Source organism: Myxocyprinus asiaticus, chromosome 45 (genome assembly GCF_019703515.2).
Source record: "Myxocyprinus asiaticus isolate MX2 ecotype Aquarium Trade chromosome 45, UBuf_Myxa_2, whole genome shotgun sequence".
NCBI classification, from domain to species: domain Eukaryota; kingdom Metazoa; phylum Chordata; class Actinopteri; order Cypriniformes; family Catostomidae; genus Myxocyprinus; species Myxocyprinus asiaticus.
Window position 1 is genome coordinate 2,769,518 of NC_059388.1, and position 18,436 is coordinate 2,787,953.

The following is an 18,436-nucleotide window of genomic DNA, read 5'->3' on the forward strand; positions in this document are numbered from 1 at the left end:
CCTCAGCATCACAACTACAACACTTAAAGGAACACACATACACAAATTCAGTTCAGAGTCCGGACCATACCAACTATAGGTACTTCTGAGGGGGGTATCGGCAAGTCCATCATCTGCATAAACTTCATGTTCTGCGTAACTGAACTATGGCGCACATTTCTTCCTAGTGTCTGTTTCCATGGTGACTCATGGATTCAGCGGTCTGCTGGGAATGCCTTTCTGAGTTCACCATGAACGTGCACAAACTCAGGGTTGAGTGAACCCAGAACTAGTATTCTGAAACCAATAATCGCGAGTAAACAATGCTTGGGTTAATCAACCAAGAGTTCATGGTTTATGTCATGGTAAGTTAACCTTGCTTTCTGGAATACAACACTCAAGACATATGACAGGTTTTGGTGAGAAACAACCCAAAATTGAAGCCATTTTTCAGTGAAAACCTTGACATCACAGTGGCTTGTGTGTTCACATTAGAACTTGCATTATTACATTGTTTTAGTGCTAAAAATAATGCAAGTTATCATGTGAACCCATTTGTCACTGTGAACAAGGTCTCAGTCACTCATGAATGTGCAATTATATTTTGGGGTCCTTTTAAGCTTTTAAGTGAGTCACTATCAAGACCTGTTACACCAGCTGAGAAATAGTTCGCTACTGGTTTTAAGGGAGTTTATTTTCTTTAGAATCCTTAGTGTCCATAGTTGAAGAAAAAATATAAATGGAGTATGCCACAATGGATGATGCACAAAAACCAGCAGAGCATCTTTTCTCCCACAAATGGTCTTTCAACTATCTAAATCTATTAAGTCTAACTGTGACATTGAGGACTGTCTGAAAATGCTAGGGAAATAGTTCAGGTGTGATGCTCTGGGCAATGTTCTGCTGGGAAACCCTGAGTCCAGCCATTCATGTGGAAATCAATTTGACATATGCCACCTACCTAAACATCGTTGCAGTCCAGGTACACCCCTTCATGGCAGTGGTATTTCCTGATGGCAGTGGCCTCTTTCAGCAGGATAATGCGCCCTGCCACACTGCACACATTGTTCAGGAATGGTTTGAAGAACATGGAGTTCAAGGTGTTGACCAGGCCTCCAAATTCCCCAGATCTCAATCCAATTGAGCATCTGTGAGATGTGCTGGACCAACAAGTCCGTTCCACGGCGGCTCCACCTCACAACTTACAGGACTTGAAGGATCTGCTGCTAATGTCTTGGTGCCAGATACCACAGGAATACCTTCAGCAGTCTTGTAGAGTCCATGCATCAGTGGGTCAGCGCTGTTTTGGTGGCACCGGAGGACCAACATCATATTAGGCAGGTGGTCATAACGTTTTGGGTCGTCAGTGTACGTTCTCTGTATATTTTGACAGCGAGCAAAGCTCCACCCTCATCAAGACTTCACAGACAATGTCTTTTTCCAAAGATTAATGAGGATAGGGTAAAACTATTAAAGAAAAACAATTAAATTACATTTACATGAAATACATGCTTCTCACAAATGTTTTTATAAACAACCAGATGATGTATTTAACTCCTGAAAAGATTGCTTAAGTCATTTATGACATGTGAAATTAAATATGCAAGCTAATGAGTAAAATAATGAAATACAAGGAACACATGCAAACTATTGAGGGAATTCAGCTAACATACACAATTATTCACATTAATACTACCATGTTTGTAATAATAAAAGGAAACTACCAGAGGCCAAAGATGAACGAAGATGGATACGAATTCACTGCCACATGTGTGTAGAGCTGAATGACATGGGATAGCACTAACTTCCTCATTGATCATCCATTAGTCACATGATATCCTGAACAGTGTAAGGAATTGTTTTCAGAACTGCCAGTAGGGGGAGTCAAACTAAAGTAAAACAAAAACATATACCTTTTAATCACTTTCAACTAACTGTAAATGAACAGTACCATAATAATGTAGAATTGTTTTGATACATTGCAAAGCCATTAAAATAACTCTTGATGTATTGCACACTGCATTCATTTTACTTAATGCATAACGTGGGAAGGACATCAAACATTTAGCTGAACTTAAGCTTCCTGAGCTTTGGTTGAAGTTAACTTAATTGTTGAACACTTATTTTATTCATATATTTATTAATTTTTTTTACAAAATCTGTTTGAAATTAAACAATCATTGTTGGCCCCTCTGTTGAAGACCCCAACAGAAGACTAAAACACTGAGTTAGGGACATTAGAGACAAATAATGTATCTTTTTAGTTTGACTTTATTTAACTTTCAAAAATCACAACATCCAAGTTCAGCATGAGTAAAAAAACAAAACAGAAAACAAATGCATCTTAATTGAATCTTGGTCACTGATAAATTGTGGTTGACGATGCCCTTCTACTGCAAAGGCATGCTGTCCATGTTCCTCAAGTTAAAATAGTGCAGTTCATCGAGTATGTATTGTAATTTCCATTCAGTCTTGATTGTTCCCATATAACTAACAGTATCTACTGCTGCAGACACCAGTGGTCCCAAAGGTTGGTACTGTCAGAGGTCCTCATGTTTTTCAGGTGATTCGACAATTTGGGGAGCTTCAGAATTAAATTCAGGCCCTTCCTGATTCTCTTCTAATGACAACAAAGATGACAAATTTTATGTATACATTTATGAACTATGAAATGTAAAAAAGTTAAAGCTAGGTGTATAAAGCAAAGGAAACAAAGCAAAACAGTACAAGTGTAAACATTCAACTAAGGCCTACCTGGTTCTAGCTGTTTGACACAGACGTCATCCTGCTCTTGAAAACCAGCGGCACACTGGCACATAAAGCTGCCTTCAGTGTTGACACACTCCTGGTGTTCTTTAGCACACACCGCCTCTGACTGGTCACACTCATTTACATCTATGAAGACAGGAGAGAGTGGACACTTCAGTCATTGCCATCACAATCAAAAAAGTCCCTGATATTTCCAGGTTTTCCATGACTGTAAGAACTCTGTGACTTTGCAAGAACCAGCCACTTGGGCCACATTTACACTGTTAATTCCATTTGTTTCCCCACAGATATCTAGCACAGATTGGATCTTGTTGCATGCGTATAAGTGACAAAAACAATTATGAGATCAGAATTGTTGGCATCTGATCTGAGACGATTCCAAATGTGGTTTTAAATCAGAGACATATCTGATATCTGGACATCTGACCTGCCTCTAAACAAGTATCTGATTCGCCTCATATTTCTGACATTAAAATCAGCTGAAACAGAATTTATATATAACAACATTATTCTGGAAATACAATGTGTGAAGCAATTGTGAAATGTAAAGCACGCATCTGCAGCGAGGAGAGATTTCAAAGTTGAAAAGAAATCAGCATAAATCTATATACAAATGGGTGAAAGCCCTGTGACTATCAGAACGTTTTAGGATATGCTCGATGCTGATTGTATGCACACTTTACCATAATGAGGAGGCCATCAATGATAAATATTTAGTTAAATTACATGTGCAGAGTAAAGGAAAAGCAGTGGAACAAATGGCAAAAGTGAGCCTCACTGGTATTTACAGAAGAGAATAGAGGTAAAAGAATGAGAATGTTTTAGTTTATCCATAACCACATGTACAGGAATATTCTACATAGATGTACTGTACACTCTATGGAGCATGTAAACCTCGTTTTGGAATAAAGTCTTAACCAGTTTAATAAATTACCTTTATCAGGGACGACAGGCTTAGTCTTTAAATCATCACTTAAAAGCACTCAGGTTTATGAATGAATGCTTGCATGGGAATTCTTCTGTGTAAATCGTCTCATCCTTGCAAGTCGTTTTCTCCTTTGAAAGCAATTCTTTCAAAGTTTATTGATATTTCTAAGAATAATGGCATTGCCATTCATGTTAATCAGTAACACATATGACAAGCAGATTAATACAGGTAATTCATTCAGATAATGGATAATTCTGCTCAAAATGTTGCATTGGTACTTAGAATTAATTTTAGCTGCATCTGGAAGAAACCACGAACCGTTTTATTCGCACTTTCTTAGACTTGCTGAATGTTATTGTGCAGTAGCACACTGACATAGTGATTGCTGTATTTCGACATGAAATGAGACCCTTCCCTCAAAAACTTTAGCAAGGAGATGCATTTCAGCGATCATGTGTCTCTTTTGACTAAAGTATATGAGCGGAGTGGAAGCAGAGCGTCATGATTTTGCCTGAAGCGAGGAGCTAGTTTTGTTGAAAATCTGAGCCTCATGGTTTTCTCTCACTCCAAGAGGTTTATCAAAAGGCTTTTGTATCCTGGGAGATACAAACAATTGAGTGGCTGGGGAAAGGAGCACGGGGCGAGTGGGCCAAATTTCTGTGAAAATTAGAAAAGGGGGCCCTGCAAATAGATGTCATGTGACTTTTTTAAAAACTCTGTCATCAACTCAACTTATATAAATAAAAACATTGCCCTCGATGTATCTCGGGTAGAAGTTTATATCTTTTACATGTTAACTATATTTTGAGGGAAAATCTCTGCTTAAAATATTGTTGCTAGGAATTGAGTTATTATGTACATGTTGAAAATTAATGAATTAAATATTTAAATTTGTCATAATATGACACAAAATGTTTGTATCTCAGGTGATATGTTGCCCTATTAGGGGTAAAAAAAAAAAAAAGAGGTTTAGTATATGAATGGAGTGTATATGGGGAATGCTTGACTGTCTTTTACAGAAAAATCAGTACAATGTAACATTAACTTTAAATGTTACATTTTAAGCAATTAGTACAAGGGTTGAATCATGGTCCCACCAGATCCAGGTTACATGACTTTGCCAGGGGTCTGGGGGCCCTAGTGCTAAACTTGCACTGGTGTTCACCTTCCTTTGACTACCAGGGACGTCCAAAGCCTCATGACTGCCAGAGGCCCTGGGGCACTGGCCACATTCTTGATCTTGATCGGTTCAATGGTATAGTAATGGTATCAGATGGTAATACTGTAGCTCTTTGAAATATACTGTGGTATTAAATAACATCCATCCTCATATACCATAGTAATTACGAGGAACTTCAAGTTACTTCAAAAGGATATTATGTATTTACCTTTATACAGTACATGTTCTAAAAACATGGTATTAACATGGCACCATGTCCAAAAGTCTTGGTAATACCATGGTTCCATGTCCAAAAAAACTAAACAAAAAACAAGGTACTATTTCCAAAAACATGGTAATACCATAGTACTTTTTTGTAAGCATGATAAAAGGCTCTCACACCAAACTAATGTCATGAACTCTTTTATACCCTAAAAGGGCAGCATATCCTTAGGGATACAAAGAGTAAAATTGAAAATAAAAGCAATATTTTACAGGTTGCTAGGGTAGGTAGGGTCACGTTGGGGTAACCTCCTCGTGGTCGCTATAATGTGGTTCTCGCTCTGGATGGGGCGCGTGGTGAGTTGTGCGTGGATGCCGCGGAGAATAGCGTGAAGCCTCCACATGCGCTAGGTCTCCACGGCAACGCGCTCAACAAGCCACGTGATAAGATGCACGGATTGACTGTCTCAGACAAGGAGGCAACTGAGATTCGTACTCCGCCACTCGGATTGAGGCGAGTCAATACACCACCACGAGGACCTAGAGTGCATTGGGAATTGGGCATGCCAAATTGGGGAGAAAAGGGGAGAAAAAAAAAAAAAAAGGCATGTTTTGAGAAAACATGATAATATCCGTTCACATGTGGAAAGAAAATCTTAAGGTCAGTGTGATGAGGAGGAGGGTGGGGCTGGGCCGTGGGTGCGCATGGCCGGCCCCCAATCGGGCTAATCAGCCGAGGAGAGGGATAAAGCCGAGCCGGATGCAGCAGTTCAGGAGAGAGAGAGCCACACGCAGCTGCCGTGTGTGCATTTGTGTGTGTCTTTTTGTTTAAATTAAATATTACTTTGACTGTTCAGCCGGTTCCCACCTCCTCCTTGCCCATCTTTACCGTGTTTCATTGGTGCCGAATCCCGGAAAGGAGGAGGGATGCACTGTCCTGGAGTCCTCGCCACTGCCATCTACCCAAAGGAGCAGCCGCAGCCATCCGCGGACGGAAGAGTCGCTGCCGGCCGCCTGGATGCCTGGACGTGGAGGAACGGCCGCCATCAGCGAGGGGAGGAGGGGCTCGCGTCCGGTAACCTGGAGCGGTGGAGCTGCTGACAGGGGCGGAGGGGCTTGCTACCAGCTGCCAGAACTTGGAGGGGCGTTCCATCCACCAGGGGTCAGAGGACTCGTTCCGGTCCACCCGGGGAGGAGCGGCGATCGTCCGCCAGAGGGTGGAGGAGTGGTCGAGCACCAGGCGACGGCATGTCTGGGAACCGGCGAGCAATTTTTTTCTCTCTCTCTCTCTCTCTCTCCGCCTCGCTCTTTCCCTCTCCCCTTTTCCCTCCCAGGTCTCGAAAGGCGGGGAAAGCCTGCCAGCAGACGTGAGTGAGAGGAGAGGGATAAAGCTGAGCCGGATGCGGCAGTTTGGGAGAGAGAGAGCCACGTGCAACTGCCGTGTGTGTGTGTGTTTATGTTTTTTGTTTAAGCTTTAATTAAAATATTAATTTGATGCTTCGTCCGGTTCCTGCCTCCTCCTTGCCCGTTTTAAACCCTGTTACAGTCAGTAATTCATATCTCTCTCTCTCTCTCTCAAATATTTTGAATAATCATATCATTCTAATCTAATGCATTGCAGTCTCAACTGTATTATGTCCCACATTAAATAGAATTTAACTTTTAATGAGCTAAAACACAAACTGAACTTATCAATTTGATATTACATAGTTTGACTAATTGCCATCTGAAATTTTAGTGCCGTAATATGCAATTTACATGTGCAGATGAGGAAGCTCAGCAAACGCCAGCTGAGGTTGAGTGAGGTAGATTTAAAATATTTAAAAGATAATATTTCTGAAAGTGAACTCAGCATTGGGCATAGTTTTGATAGTTTTATCTATTCTTGATTAAAAAAAAATAAAAATAAAGAGAATGCCGTTCAGCCAACCTTTTTTTGTTCACAGAAATAGGGCAAGGTTAATTTATAAAAAAAAAAAAAAAAGGCCAATATTAATACATATGCCCAATATTGTTTTCTCATTTGGTTATTTGATTTGATTTAATGTTTTTTTTCTTTGGTAAACTATTTATTTAACTTCATGGGTTTGGTAATGTTGCTGACATGTTTCAAAAGTAATCTAATTTGTATAATTTAATAAAGACTTGGGCTAATAGAAGCTTTTCTCCCAGTATTGTGTGCATCATTGAATACATCTTCTGCACGGAGATTTGTGATATTTAAAACCATACTGAAATAACAGTGGAGTAGTAGATGGGCGCAAATTTTGCCATGGAGTGAACATGGAGGGGGGTTTCTCTTATCAGTATCAGGAACATCCTGAGGTTTATAGAGGCAAGGCACAATTGGAAGAATTTACATGTGATATGTCATTATCTTTCCTGAACCGCAACATCTACACTATTGACTATTTGATGTGAATCTGAATAGCTAGTCCTTGGAGGGAGCAGGGAGGGGGAACTGGAGCAGAGTGATAGGATGTCTTGAGTGCAGAGTGGAAATTGTTGCCACATGTGATCGGATCACCCATCTTAACACCAGGTGTAAACGGTGTCTTTGACTACATCCGTATGCGGTTTTTATTGATCTGATCACAAAACGTTTTGGACTGTTTCCACCTGTGATCGGATCACCAAAAACACATCTTTACACCAGGTGGAAATGGGGTCTCTGATTTTAGTCCGCTATACAAAGAACATTAAGAGGATGTTCCTGATGGGAATTATCGATGTGTATCCTGTGCCCAATGCAGTTTTACTCAGAAATGTACCACCTCTACTCATCTAATCTCTAGAAAAATAAAGAATTATTTGAAATGAAATGTGAACATTTATTTGGAATAAATTATAGTTAGATAATGTTACTGTAACCCTCCCATGTTCTTGACAATCAAGTTTCACTGCAGCACTTACAGGTTCAAATTTCCCTGGCTCGTTAAATCACAGTTCAACAATTACAAATTGCAAATTGTTTTATCACCAATAACCAACCTTTCACTAATTTACAAACAGGGTTTTTTGGATGTTTTTCATCCTTTTGCTCATCCATTGTTTTTGTTTTATTGTTGTTTTATCACTTTACATGAGCTGTTTTTTAAAAAGTGAGATGTAAATGTTAATATGCAATACAATAATGTGTTACACTGAACTAGCCACCTATATGTCTATAAGCCACAGATTTTACAGTAGTTATTTACACAAGGTTTTTCTGTCGTCGTTTGGAACACCTCTGATCTACCAGTCTTTGCAGTACTTTCTCCCATACAGTATATTATTGTCATTAATAACTGCTATTTCTCAACAGATCTGCATTCTGCGAGTTTCTGATGTAGCCTAGACGTGACTCACTAAATGCTTATCGAAAGCCATCCATCTTTACTTTGTTTTTACACAGAAACTGCATCTGCAGCTGCATAAATGTATTTACACAGCAACAATTGCAGGAAACAATGTATTGTGCGTGAGAATGTTATATTTGTGGGAAAAAATGCTGCCGGCTGTATTGATATTGATGCACAGCTGACACTGCGCAGATTGTTTAGACAGTTATGCCAGTGCGGTTGCCAGATATTCAATCCGGCAATCATTATACACGAATAAGATGCTGTATTTTCAATCTTTAGTGCCTAACATCAAACCTTTTGGTGATAGCAGTCCATTTTTAAAGTATCCCAAAAACGCAACCCACGATTCTATGATTTTAAACCCAAGATTGTGTTTTCAAATCAGTCAAATTTGTTGTGAAAGTGCAACCCTGAACACTGCACCTGTGCTCCTTATTTTGTGTTCATTATGAGAGAAGTATTCTAACAAAATTGTATTAAGTAACTGTATTCTGAATACAGGTGCTTGAAAAGGTAACGAGGGCTGAATGCAGTTACTTCACCTTTGTATTCTGAATACGTAACTGTTACATGTATTCTGTTACAGCCCAAACCTTTTTACAAATGTAAAATTGAAAAATTTGATATACAGTAAATGTACGTGTGCGAGCACGCGTGCGTGGGTGGGTGGGTGTTGGGTGTTTTCTGTTGTATTGCAGCTTTCTCATAAGTTTTTAATAAATAGGGTCAAAAAACAACCTACTATCCAAATGTGTTATTCGTTGACAACTATAAGTAGTGGGTTTACCTTCCACAAAAGTATAAACATTGAGCCTCCCAGGCACTTTCAAAACATTGATGTTTAAATGTAACCTTTCTAGCTCAACCTATAGCGCGAGGTTGGGTCATGGCTACTTGTTCAGCCGGGTGAATATGAACATCCATGGCAGACGTGTACACAGGAAAAGAAATTTAGCTTCGCCAAAATTCGAAGACTTGTCAGAGACACAGAGAATGAAGTAAAACCAGAGTGAACATTGGCATCGCATTTACAAGGTGGAGGACTTCGAGGACATTTTTGGGGTTCGATGGAGACACCAAACTTCCAGAGTTTCTCCTCAACAGGTAAGCTGCACACCAGGTATTTCCACACACGTTAGCTCAGTGCTGTTGAGCTCCAGAAAAATTGGTAAGATACTTCGAATATGTATCATTATGCTTACTAATTACCAGAAGAACCATCCTGTGCCATGCACATCCACCTGCCGTTCTATCCGGCGATGTAATTGGCCGACCCGATTCCTCTGCCATGCTTTCTGTCTGTTGTGTATATGTTATAGTGGTCTTATTTATTACGACGTTAAACATGTATAACCTTTTATTTAGTATGGCATATTTGTTCATGGGGAATCAGAGAGTGCAAATGGGTGTGATGAGTCTATAGGGTGTTGGCAAAGATTGTCTGAAAAAAACACTTCATTTCTGCAATTCCATTTGGTGCCACTAGTAGCACAAAAATTACATACTTCACCTTTAAAAGATCGAATGTAACTGACCTTGCAAACTTTGTTAAATCCAGAGAGAAATTCCTTCTAAAAAGCTCTTAATAATTGAATTAATCCAGCAACATACACGAAGGTGCGATACACAATGTTTGTGGACATGATGGTAATTCTTACCTGCACAGGTGCCTTCCTCATCCTTATAGCCATCAGCGCAGGCGAGGCAGCTATCAGCTCCAGGTCCTTTGCAACCGGAGCATCTGGTATTGCATGCTGTGATATAAAATAATAACATATGGATTTTATGTACCGTGAATGATTATGGAGGGAATTCTAAATTTCTTGTTTAAACAAACCTTTACCGGAGAAAGAGCCATCTGTGTTAAAGCAGTATTGTTCATCTTTGCATGGCAATGCATGCAACTTTTGTAAAATACAATACAATTTCTTGTCCATTTATGCATGTATATGGTAAATAGCCATGGAATAAGATGCTTTGCATCAGAGTCCGGATCATCCAGTCAGGGTTTATTTTGTAATAATGGCAGAGTATTATCTCACATTCTAGTGAATTAAATATTTTAAAGTGGAACATACATACTGTATCTAGAAAAATTTATATTTACTATTAAAAAAAAATCAGGACTGCATATTAGAAAATGTATTCGAAAATAAAAAAAGGAACGCAAACAAACTAAGCTTTTAGCAGTCCTTTTCAATTGTTCTGTAGTGAACACACTTTTACATGTTGGCAAGTTAATAACTTGATAAATAAGATAAATTTCATTCTGATAATTTTTTTATCATGAAACCGAAGTCTAAATGGTTAAAGTAAATCTTCAGAGAAACCCACTACCAGTTGCCCCCCAAAAATGAGGCTTCTCTCTTTTTATTTGAACATAATTAGCAAGTGCTTTGATTCTGAAGGAAACTGCTGCATCACACATTATGTGCCTTAATACATCATTATATATACAATTATTGTTATTTGGGGGGTATTTCTCCACAAAAATTATATATATATATGCCATTAATTGCGATTAATTCAATGATTGAATCGGCATACCATGTAATAAATTTGATTAAAAATTTGAATCGATTGACAGCCCTAGTTCTTTCATTTAATTTTGTTCTAACCGGTTACCAATTGGAAAATTGCCCTGCAAGTTCCTTCAAAACAGAGTAACTAAATACTTTGTCAAAATTGAGTCATAACCAGATCGTGACTATGATCTGTCCTGTTAGAGACTGAATTAGTTCAAATATGCTCAGATTCAGAGAAAACTATGAAGACTTTGGCTATGTTCAGACTGCCACTAAAAATCAGATTTTTTGCATATCCAGATTGTATCCAGATGAGGTTTTGATAGTCTGGACAGAAAAAACAACATGAAATCAGATTTTTCTGAATTGGATTCAAACCACATCGGGAGGTGGTTTCAAATGTGATTGAAATCAGATTTTTTCAGATGCGTCTCAGTCCGGACAGAGCTCAGTCCGGCTGCTCAAATCGGATTTCAAATGGTCTTTTGCGTCACTCTTAACGCCACAAACAACGATGACATCAAAAATCGGTGACTGCAGCACGGAACATCACAATATTTACCAGTCTCCTGAGTTTTTCTTGTGCGATGGAGGAGTTCTGCACCGCGAATCTATGGCGCTTTGGAGAGCGAGATGATGCACCTCCATTTTTCCCGAATCTGTTTTGAAAGCATCGTCACGTGGGTACGCCTACGTTATTACCAAAGCAACCCATGCAGATAGGTTGGTTATGTCTGAACGCGCAAATCTGATTTGATCACTTGCAATTAATAGTGCGGACAGTCTGATTTGAGAAAAAATCTGATTTGCCTGCAGTCAGATCATAGCCTTTGATCCACATTTGGCTAGACAAGAAATAAAAATAATAATAATAAAAAAGACAGTTGAAGTCATTTCTCTCAGTTTTGGTGTTGGTGTATTTACAGGGTTTGGCTTTTGCAGAAAGATCCTCTATGAAATGCATCTGTCAGACCCAGATGACAATATAACAAACACCCATTATAAAACCGAAAGTTCTGATCCCGAATACTAAAGCAATCAGCCACGAAAGACTGTGCAGTGATTTTACCACGGGCAAGGGGTGTTCTTGTTCAGGAGAAAGCCTAACACCTCCACTCGAGTTGCTTATTGCTTTTATAAAACGGAGCCAAAAGCAATATGATGAAAGACACCAATTTTTAATAAGGAGTAAAATGTATTATTAATAATAGTAATCTGAATAAATATTCTTCTAAAAGAGTAACAGTTCATTTTCCTAAATGTAGGATGTTTGTGGCTGCTAGGCAACATAGGAACTTGCCAAATTAATATAGAATGTGCTATGCCAGGATGCATTTATAGTCATTTTACAGCTTTGAACAGGCTCATCCAATCAGAATTCAGGGTTGGAACTATCCATTTTATGCACCCTGTTCCTGAACGTGGAAGTGTTCCACGATTCATAATGGCAGCCTGTTTTCACTCTCCAGTCTACAGTGTTTTCACTTGCATTGGCATATGTTCTTAGCGGACAATGGGATGTTTATGGGACACACAATGAGGAAGGATACAACATAAGCAATTAATCTTAAAGGGATAGTTCACCCAAAAATGAAAATTCTCTCATTTACTCACCCTCGTGCCATCCCAGATGTGTATGACTTTCTTTCTTCTGCAGGACACAAATTAAGATTTTTACAAGTATATTTTAGCTCTGTAGCTCCATACAATACAAGTGAATGGATGCCAAAAATGTTATGCTCCAAAAAGCACATAAAGGCAGCATAAAAGTAATCCATAAGACTCCAGTGGTTAAATCCATATCTTCAGAAGCGATATGATAGGAGTGGGTCAAAAACAGATCAATATGCAAGTCAATTTTTGCTAGACATTTTTCTCCCTATCCAGTAGAGGGCATATGCATAAAGAATGTGAATCACCAAAAACAAAAGAAGAAGAATGTGAAAGTTAAAGTGGAGAATGACTGAGCAGGGAGGATAATTTATAGTAAAAAATGATCTATTTCTCACCCAACCTATCATATCTCTTCTGAAGACATGGATTTAACCACTGGATTACTTTTATGCTGAACTTTGTGATTTTGGGAGCTTCAAAATTGTAGCACCCATTCACTTGCATTGTATGGATCAAAAGAGCTGAGATGTTCTTCTAAAAATCTTAATTTGTGTTCTGCTGAAGAAAGAAAGTCATACACATCTGGGATGGCATAAGGATGAGTAAATGATAAGTAGTTTAATTTTTGGGTGAACTATTCCATTAAGGTAACACAGTAACAAGAAAAGTGTTGCATTACAAAGTTTCAAATGCAATAGAAAACTACTAGCCAAGACAGAGATTAGATGCAACAATATTAGAGTGCAACAATATATATCAGTATATTTTTGACATTTGAGTGTATGGTCAAGGGCTCGCGAAAAAGTTGTCTTTAGCCTTTTTTTTTTTTTTTTTTTTAAGACAGAGAGGGAGTCTGCTTCACGGATGGAGTTGGGAAGGTCGTTCCACCATCGAGGAACAGTGAAGCAGAAAGTCTGGGGAAAGTGATTTGGTGCCTTTTTGTGTTGGACTCTTATTTATTCTGTACTCCCAGCTCACACAAACACATAAGCCAAAACAAAATCTATCGCTGAACTCTCTTCACTGATTTTTGCTGATAACAAAAGTAGCTATCGGTGCAGATTAATCAGCAAAACTGTTTAATCGTCGACCTCTCATACATACTCAATTTTGCAAATATAAGATGATGCTGTATATAGGATACGTTCCCAATCAAGTTACCTTTGCACAGGGAGAAGGTATCATTTCTCAGTTCACTAAAATATCCATCGCTGCAGTCCAGACAAAACTCTCCTTCATATCCCTCATCACAACTGCATTTCCCATTTCCAGCCCGTGTTCCATCTCCGTCACATTTGCCGTTACCATGGCACGGTCTGTCCTCTCCTCCAACGCAAGCTTAAAATAATGCACAACAAATGACAAAGTTGCAAGAAAAGCTTTAATAATCACATGAGAAGTGAGTATTAAGGCACAAAACATTCTACACAAGTACATAAAGGCAAAGTCTTCTAGCTATGAAAGCTCAATTTCACACATCGTTGTATTCTGAATTGTGACAGTGTGATTCATAACGCAGTGCAAATACGTTTTGCATTCTGTGTTGCCAAAAGGGCCACTATAGCAGGCATCAGCACAAACATTCTTTTACAGTCGGTTTCTTCTTTCAGGTCAACTACTGTCAACAGTTTGAAGAGACCCTTGCGGATCAAGTTAGTTAAAGTTTATTAAAACACTGAGCTCTTTATTTATTGAATGGCTCTTAAAAGTAGAGGTCGACCAATGCGTTTTTTTTTCCTCCCCAATTTGGAATGCCCAATTCGCTCCAAGTCCTCTTTGTGGCGTAGTGACTCGCCTCAATCCGGGTGGCGGAGGACGAATCTCAGTTGCCTCTGCGTCTGGGACCTTCAATCCGCGCATCTTATCACGTGGCTTGTTCAGCACGTTACCGCGGAGACATAGCACGTGTGGAGGCTTCACGCTATTCTCCGCAGCATCCATGCACAACTCACCACGTGCCCCACCGAGAGCGAGAACCACATTATAGCGACCACGAGGAGGTTACCCCATATGACTCTACCTTACCTTGCCAATTTGGTTGCTTAGGAGACCTGGCTGGAGTCACTCAGCACGCCCTGGATTCGAACTTGCGAACTCCAGGGGTGGTAGTCAGCGTCAATACTCGCTGAGCTACCCAGGCCCCCTCGATAAGGTTTTTTTTTAATGGCCGATGTCAATACACAGAGTGCAGGGTGGCCGAAATATTAGAAGTCATCATTCCTATGCCCTATTCCATACGAAGACAATTGCCCTCAAATGTGAGGGCTTCAGAAGGCTGAAAGGTGATAATGGTAAGTCAAAACTAATTTTAAGCGATTCTTATCATAAAATATGTTTGGAATTGACCCTACAACATGGATTGTGCTCCTTTCGAAGTTCTCTGTGAAGGCACGATCCGCCCCAGTTAGAACACAGCCAGACACGCTAGGGGAGTGTTCTCGTTCTAGAAAGCATTTGACTGGACAAAGTTTCTCATGCTGTCAGTGTCCTTAAAGGGAATAAATATAGACTAAAAGCAGCAAAACTTTCATTTAGATTTCATGGCGACTTTAGAGAGGAATAAATAGGAGCGCTCCACAGGAAGAAAAATAATCGGTTTTGTGAGGTTTGTGAATTAAACCTGTTTAATCAAGATATCTGTATATTTGCATACAATATATACATTTGATTAATATTTGCCTTTTTATCATTAGACAAGACAGTTAAAAGTTACAGGGAACTGTGAAAAGAGAGAGAGAGAAAGAACTAAACACCAGAGCAAGCGGGAACATTTAAATGAGACTGTATTGGACACTGGTTTATTATTGTGGTAACATAATGGCAATTCACAACAAAAAGAACGGCGATTGGTCATTTACATGGCTCCTTCAAATGCAAGCATGTGATTCTTGGCGCCGTCACGGCTTAAGAAACGAAACGCCAGATGCCAATAATAGAAAATAAAAAAAGGCAAGAGAATTTCAAAAAACACCCCTAAAAAAAAAAAAAAACACCACTAGTTTTCATGACATAATTTTCCTGCAGCTCCAAAGTAATTTGTCACATGGGTTAGGTGATTGACTTCAAAAAAGGCTCTGCAATATTTCCATGTGCCAAGATGTTAGCATTCATGTTGGGTACTTCCAGGGCATTTGCCAGCCATGCAACTGCCACTAAAAGGAATGGAAAAGATAACGGAGCTCTCGCTACATGTAATCAAGACTTCCTTGGTTGGCAAAGCATTTGCAACTGAATACTTGCTTGAAGTATGTTTCTGGGCCAACACGTTGAGGAGCTGAATTATACTTACTATTGCAATCAGGACCAAATGAGCCTTTAGGGCAGCACACTTTGATGGTCTCAATACAAAACCACTTAAAAAGATCCGGATGTTTAGCTTTCCTGCATCCAAAATGCAAAAATAAAATGAGATTTTTAGCAGTTTTAGATTTCTAGAATATAAAAATGAGACTGAGAATGACAAGTAAGGTTTTCAGTTATTACGGCACAAGTTCCTCATGTGAGGTCCTGACCTCTTGAACCACCAGGTCTCAAAGTGTTCCTCATGTTCTTCCACCATGTGGTTGCACTCATAACTGCTGCTGTCACACAAGCTCTCCAGTATCTCCATCAGCCGAATCTCACTGAAGAAACCACACATTTGAGTGGATATCAAGATCGCATTACATCAGCTCATACAAACAAATGTTGCTCTTTGAGGTTTAAGATTGCGTCAAATGATTCATTTTCTTCTCACCTTGATTTATATTTAGAGAGTTTTCTTTCTTCCCATGCTGTGTTTCCACCACCAAAATTTTTCTTTGCCGTTTTTTCTAAACCCTGGAAGAAGAGTAGTAGGATGACATTCAACATCCAGCACCAAAAAGTAGCCTATCTGGACACTTAATAATGCAATTTGATTTGAGTAAATAACGACTTTCACTCTTTTCATCCTTTTTAGCTCGACAGACCAGAGTCCCTATTCACTGGCATTACATGGCAAATAAACCCTGTAAGCCTTTTTTTTTTTTTTTTTTTTTTAAATCACCTTTTGTTTCACAGAAGTCATGAGTTTGGAGTGACATGAGGGTGAGTAAATAATGACAGAATTTTTGTGTGAACTATTCCTTTAATCTACTGATTTTATTGGATGTATTTAGTCAGTTCCCCTCAAGATCACTGGTGTTCTATTGGAGTAATCACATGTGTAGTTCACCACATTAACTTTATGGATGTTTCACTAACTAACCACCAAGTGTTTACCTTTTGTCATCGTTCTGATCTTTTGATTTATCATGAAAAACATTACACTTTTTTAAAAAATGTTTTGCTTTAAAAGTGTGCTTATCTTTTTTTTTTTTTTAACCTTCCTGCTATGTTATTTTGTCATCTAGTGCACTGACATTTATACATTTAAGAGTGACTTAACCCTTAGACTCAGAGGTCCTTAGAGGACAAAAATTTCTTAATATTATATATTAATATTATTTTCCACTTTCAATGAGTTAATTTTTTTTTAACCAACATAAGTCCTGATCATATCTACCAAATATTCATTCATTTTCAGGATTATCACAGTCTGGGATATGTCAGTGATTAGCAACAACATTGATTTTTATGCATTATTATTTTTTGTGCAGTGTCAGATAAAAAACACATTTAAAAAAAAAAAAAAACAAACAAACAAAAAAAAAACCCTCACACTCAGTACCATAAAGGATAAAAATGTCTGCATCAAAAAACTGCCATAAAAATATGATATATTCATATTATTTTCCAATTTGAATTAATGAATTAATTTAACCAACATCAGTCCTGATCATAACTACCAAATATTCATTAATTTTCAGGATTTTAACCCTTTAAATACCAGTTTGTTTACATAATGCCACTGTTGTTTTTTAAACACACACACACACACACACACACACACACACACACACACACACACACACTTCTCAATACACACTTACAAAACACACTCCATATACACACACACACACACACACACACACTCACTCACACACTATTTTAGCTGCATCATTTATTCAATTGTCCTGCAGTGCTCTATAATACAGCAATCAGAAAATAGGAAAAAAGCATGTAGTTGCTCCATAGGCTAAACATGATACAAATGGCACCATATGGTGGAAAATATTAGAAATTTACATTTTGAAGCCAGGGCTCCAGAATGAAAGCATAATATCATAGAATTCATGATTTTATACTTTAATGGCACTGGGATCAAATATTGCAGTTTTAATGGGTTTCAATGTAACTATGGGTTGAGTGTACCTATTTTGCGTACACAGTGTGTAATAGATGTATTATAGGAACTGAGGTTGAAATATCAAAATTCCCCCCAAAATACACACCTTTGGTCAAATTTAAGCCGTTGGCATTAACACGGTCAAAATGATCGAAAAAAACAAAAATGAAAAAGACAAGAATGTCCCGAAGATCGCACAAGGGTTAAATTATTTTAAAACATTGTTCAAATAATAGACGATGATAAACATCTTAAATAAAGATACATACCTTGTCAAAATTGCTGGTTATTTGACTGCATGTTGAACATAATGCTTTAAAGTCCTTTGTGTAGACAGGTCTAAATGGAAAAAGCAAAACAATACATATCAACTGACAAACACTATATACGACTACCATGTTTCCCATCCAAGTTATTATCTAACTCAAAGCTTCATGTCCGCTAAGAAAACAATGTTTTTCTGGGTTGCCTCCAACTGGTTAAGATGCCCTGAATCAACGTCTAATACCGAAAATTATGACACATTTATGCAGATTCCATGCCGGCTCTCTAAAGCTCCACATTCGTGTTTCCGCCTCAGCCGCTTTATGTGATTGTAAAGTGCTCCTGTCAGTCAACTTATGAGCCAATGAAATTAAGCCACGCGCG

At 38.6% G+C, this 18,436-nt stretch overlaps 1 protein-coding gene across 1 annotated transcript; it reads right to left on the minus strand.

Annotated features, from left to right (window-relative positions):
* Positions 1-2,232: 2,232 nt before the first annotated feature.
* Positions 2,233-18,358, minus strand: creld2 (cysteine-rich with EGF-like domains 2). The gene is made up of 8 exons (XM_051688778.1): positions 18,058-18,358; positions 16,277-16,359; positions 16,053-16,163; positions 15,830-15,921; positions 13,702-13,878; positions 10,060-10,155; positions 2,734-2,874; positions 2,233-2,599 (listed from the first exon to the last, which is right to left on the minus strand). Exons 1-8 carry the CDS (start codon positions 18,193-18,195, stop codon positions 2,520-2,522), a joined length of 918 nt encoding a protein of 305 aa, XP_051544738.1. The 5' UTR covers positions 18,196-18,358; the 3' UTR covers positions 2,233-2,519.
* Positions 18,359-18,436: the final 78 nt, after the last annotated feature.

Bases quoted from the DNA above. Each gene is read 5' to 3' on its own strand.
- creld2 (XM_051688778.1), bottom strand. From the start codon at position 18,195: ATGGGAAACATGGTAGTCGTATATAGTGTTTGTCAGTTGATATGTATT. The intron at 16,360-18,057 runs GTATGTATCTTT...CTCTTCTTCCAG, and splicing joins TAACCAGCAATTTTGACAAG to GGTTTAGAAAAAACGGCAAA. The intron at 10,156-13,701 runs GTAACTTGATTG...TTTATATCACAG, and splicing joins TACCTTCTCCCTGTGCAAAG to CATGCAATACCAGATGCTCC.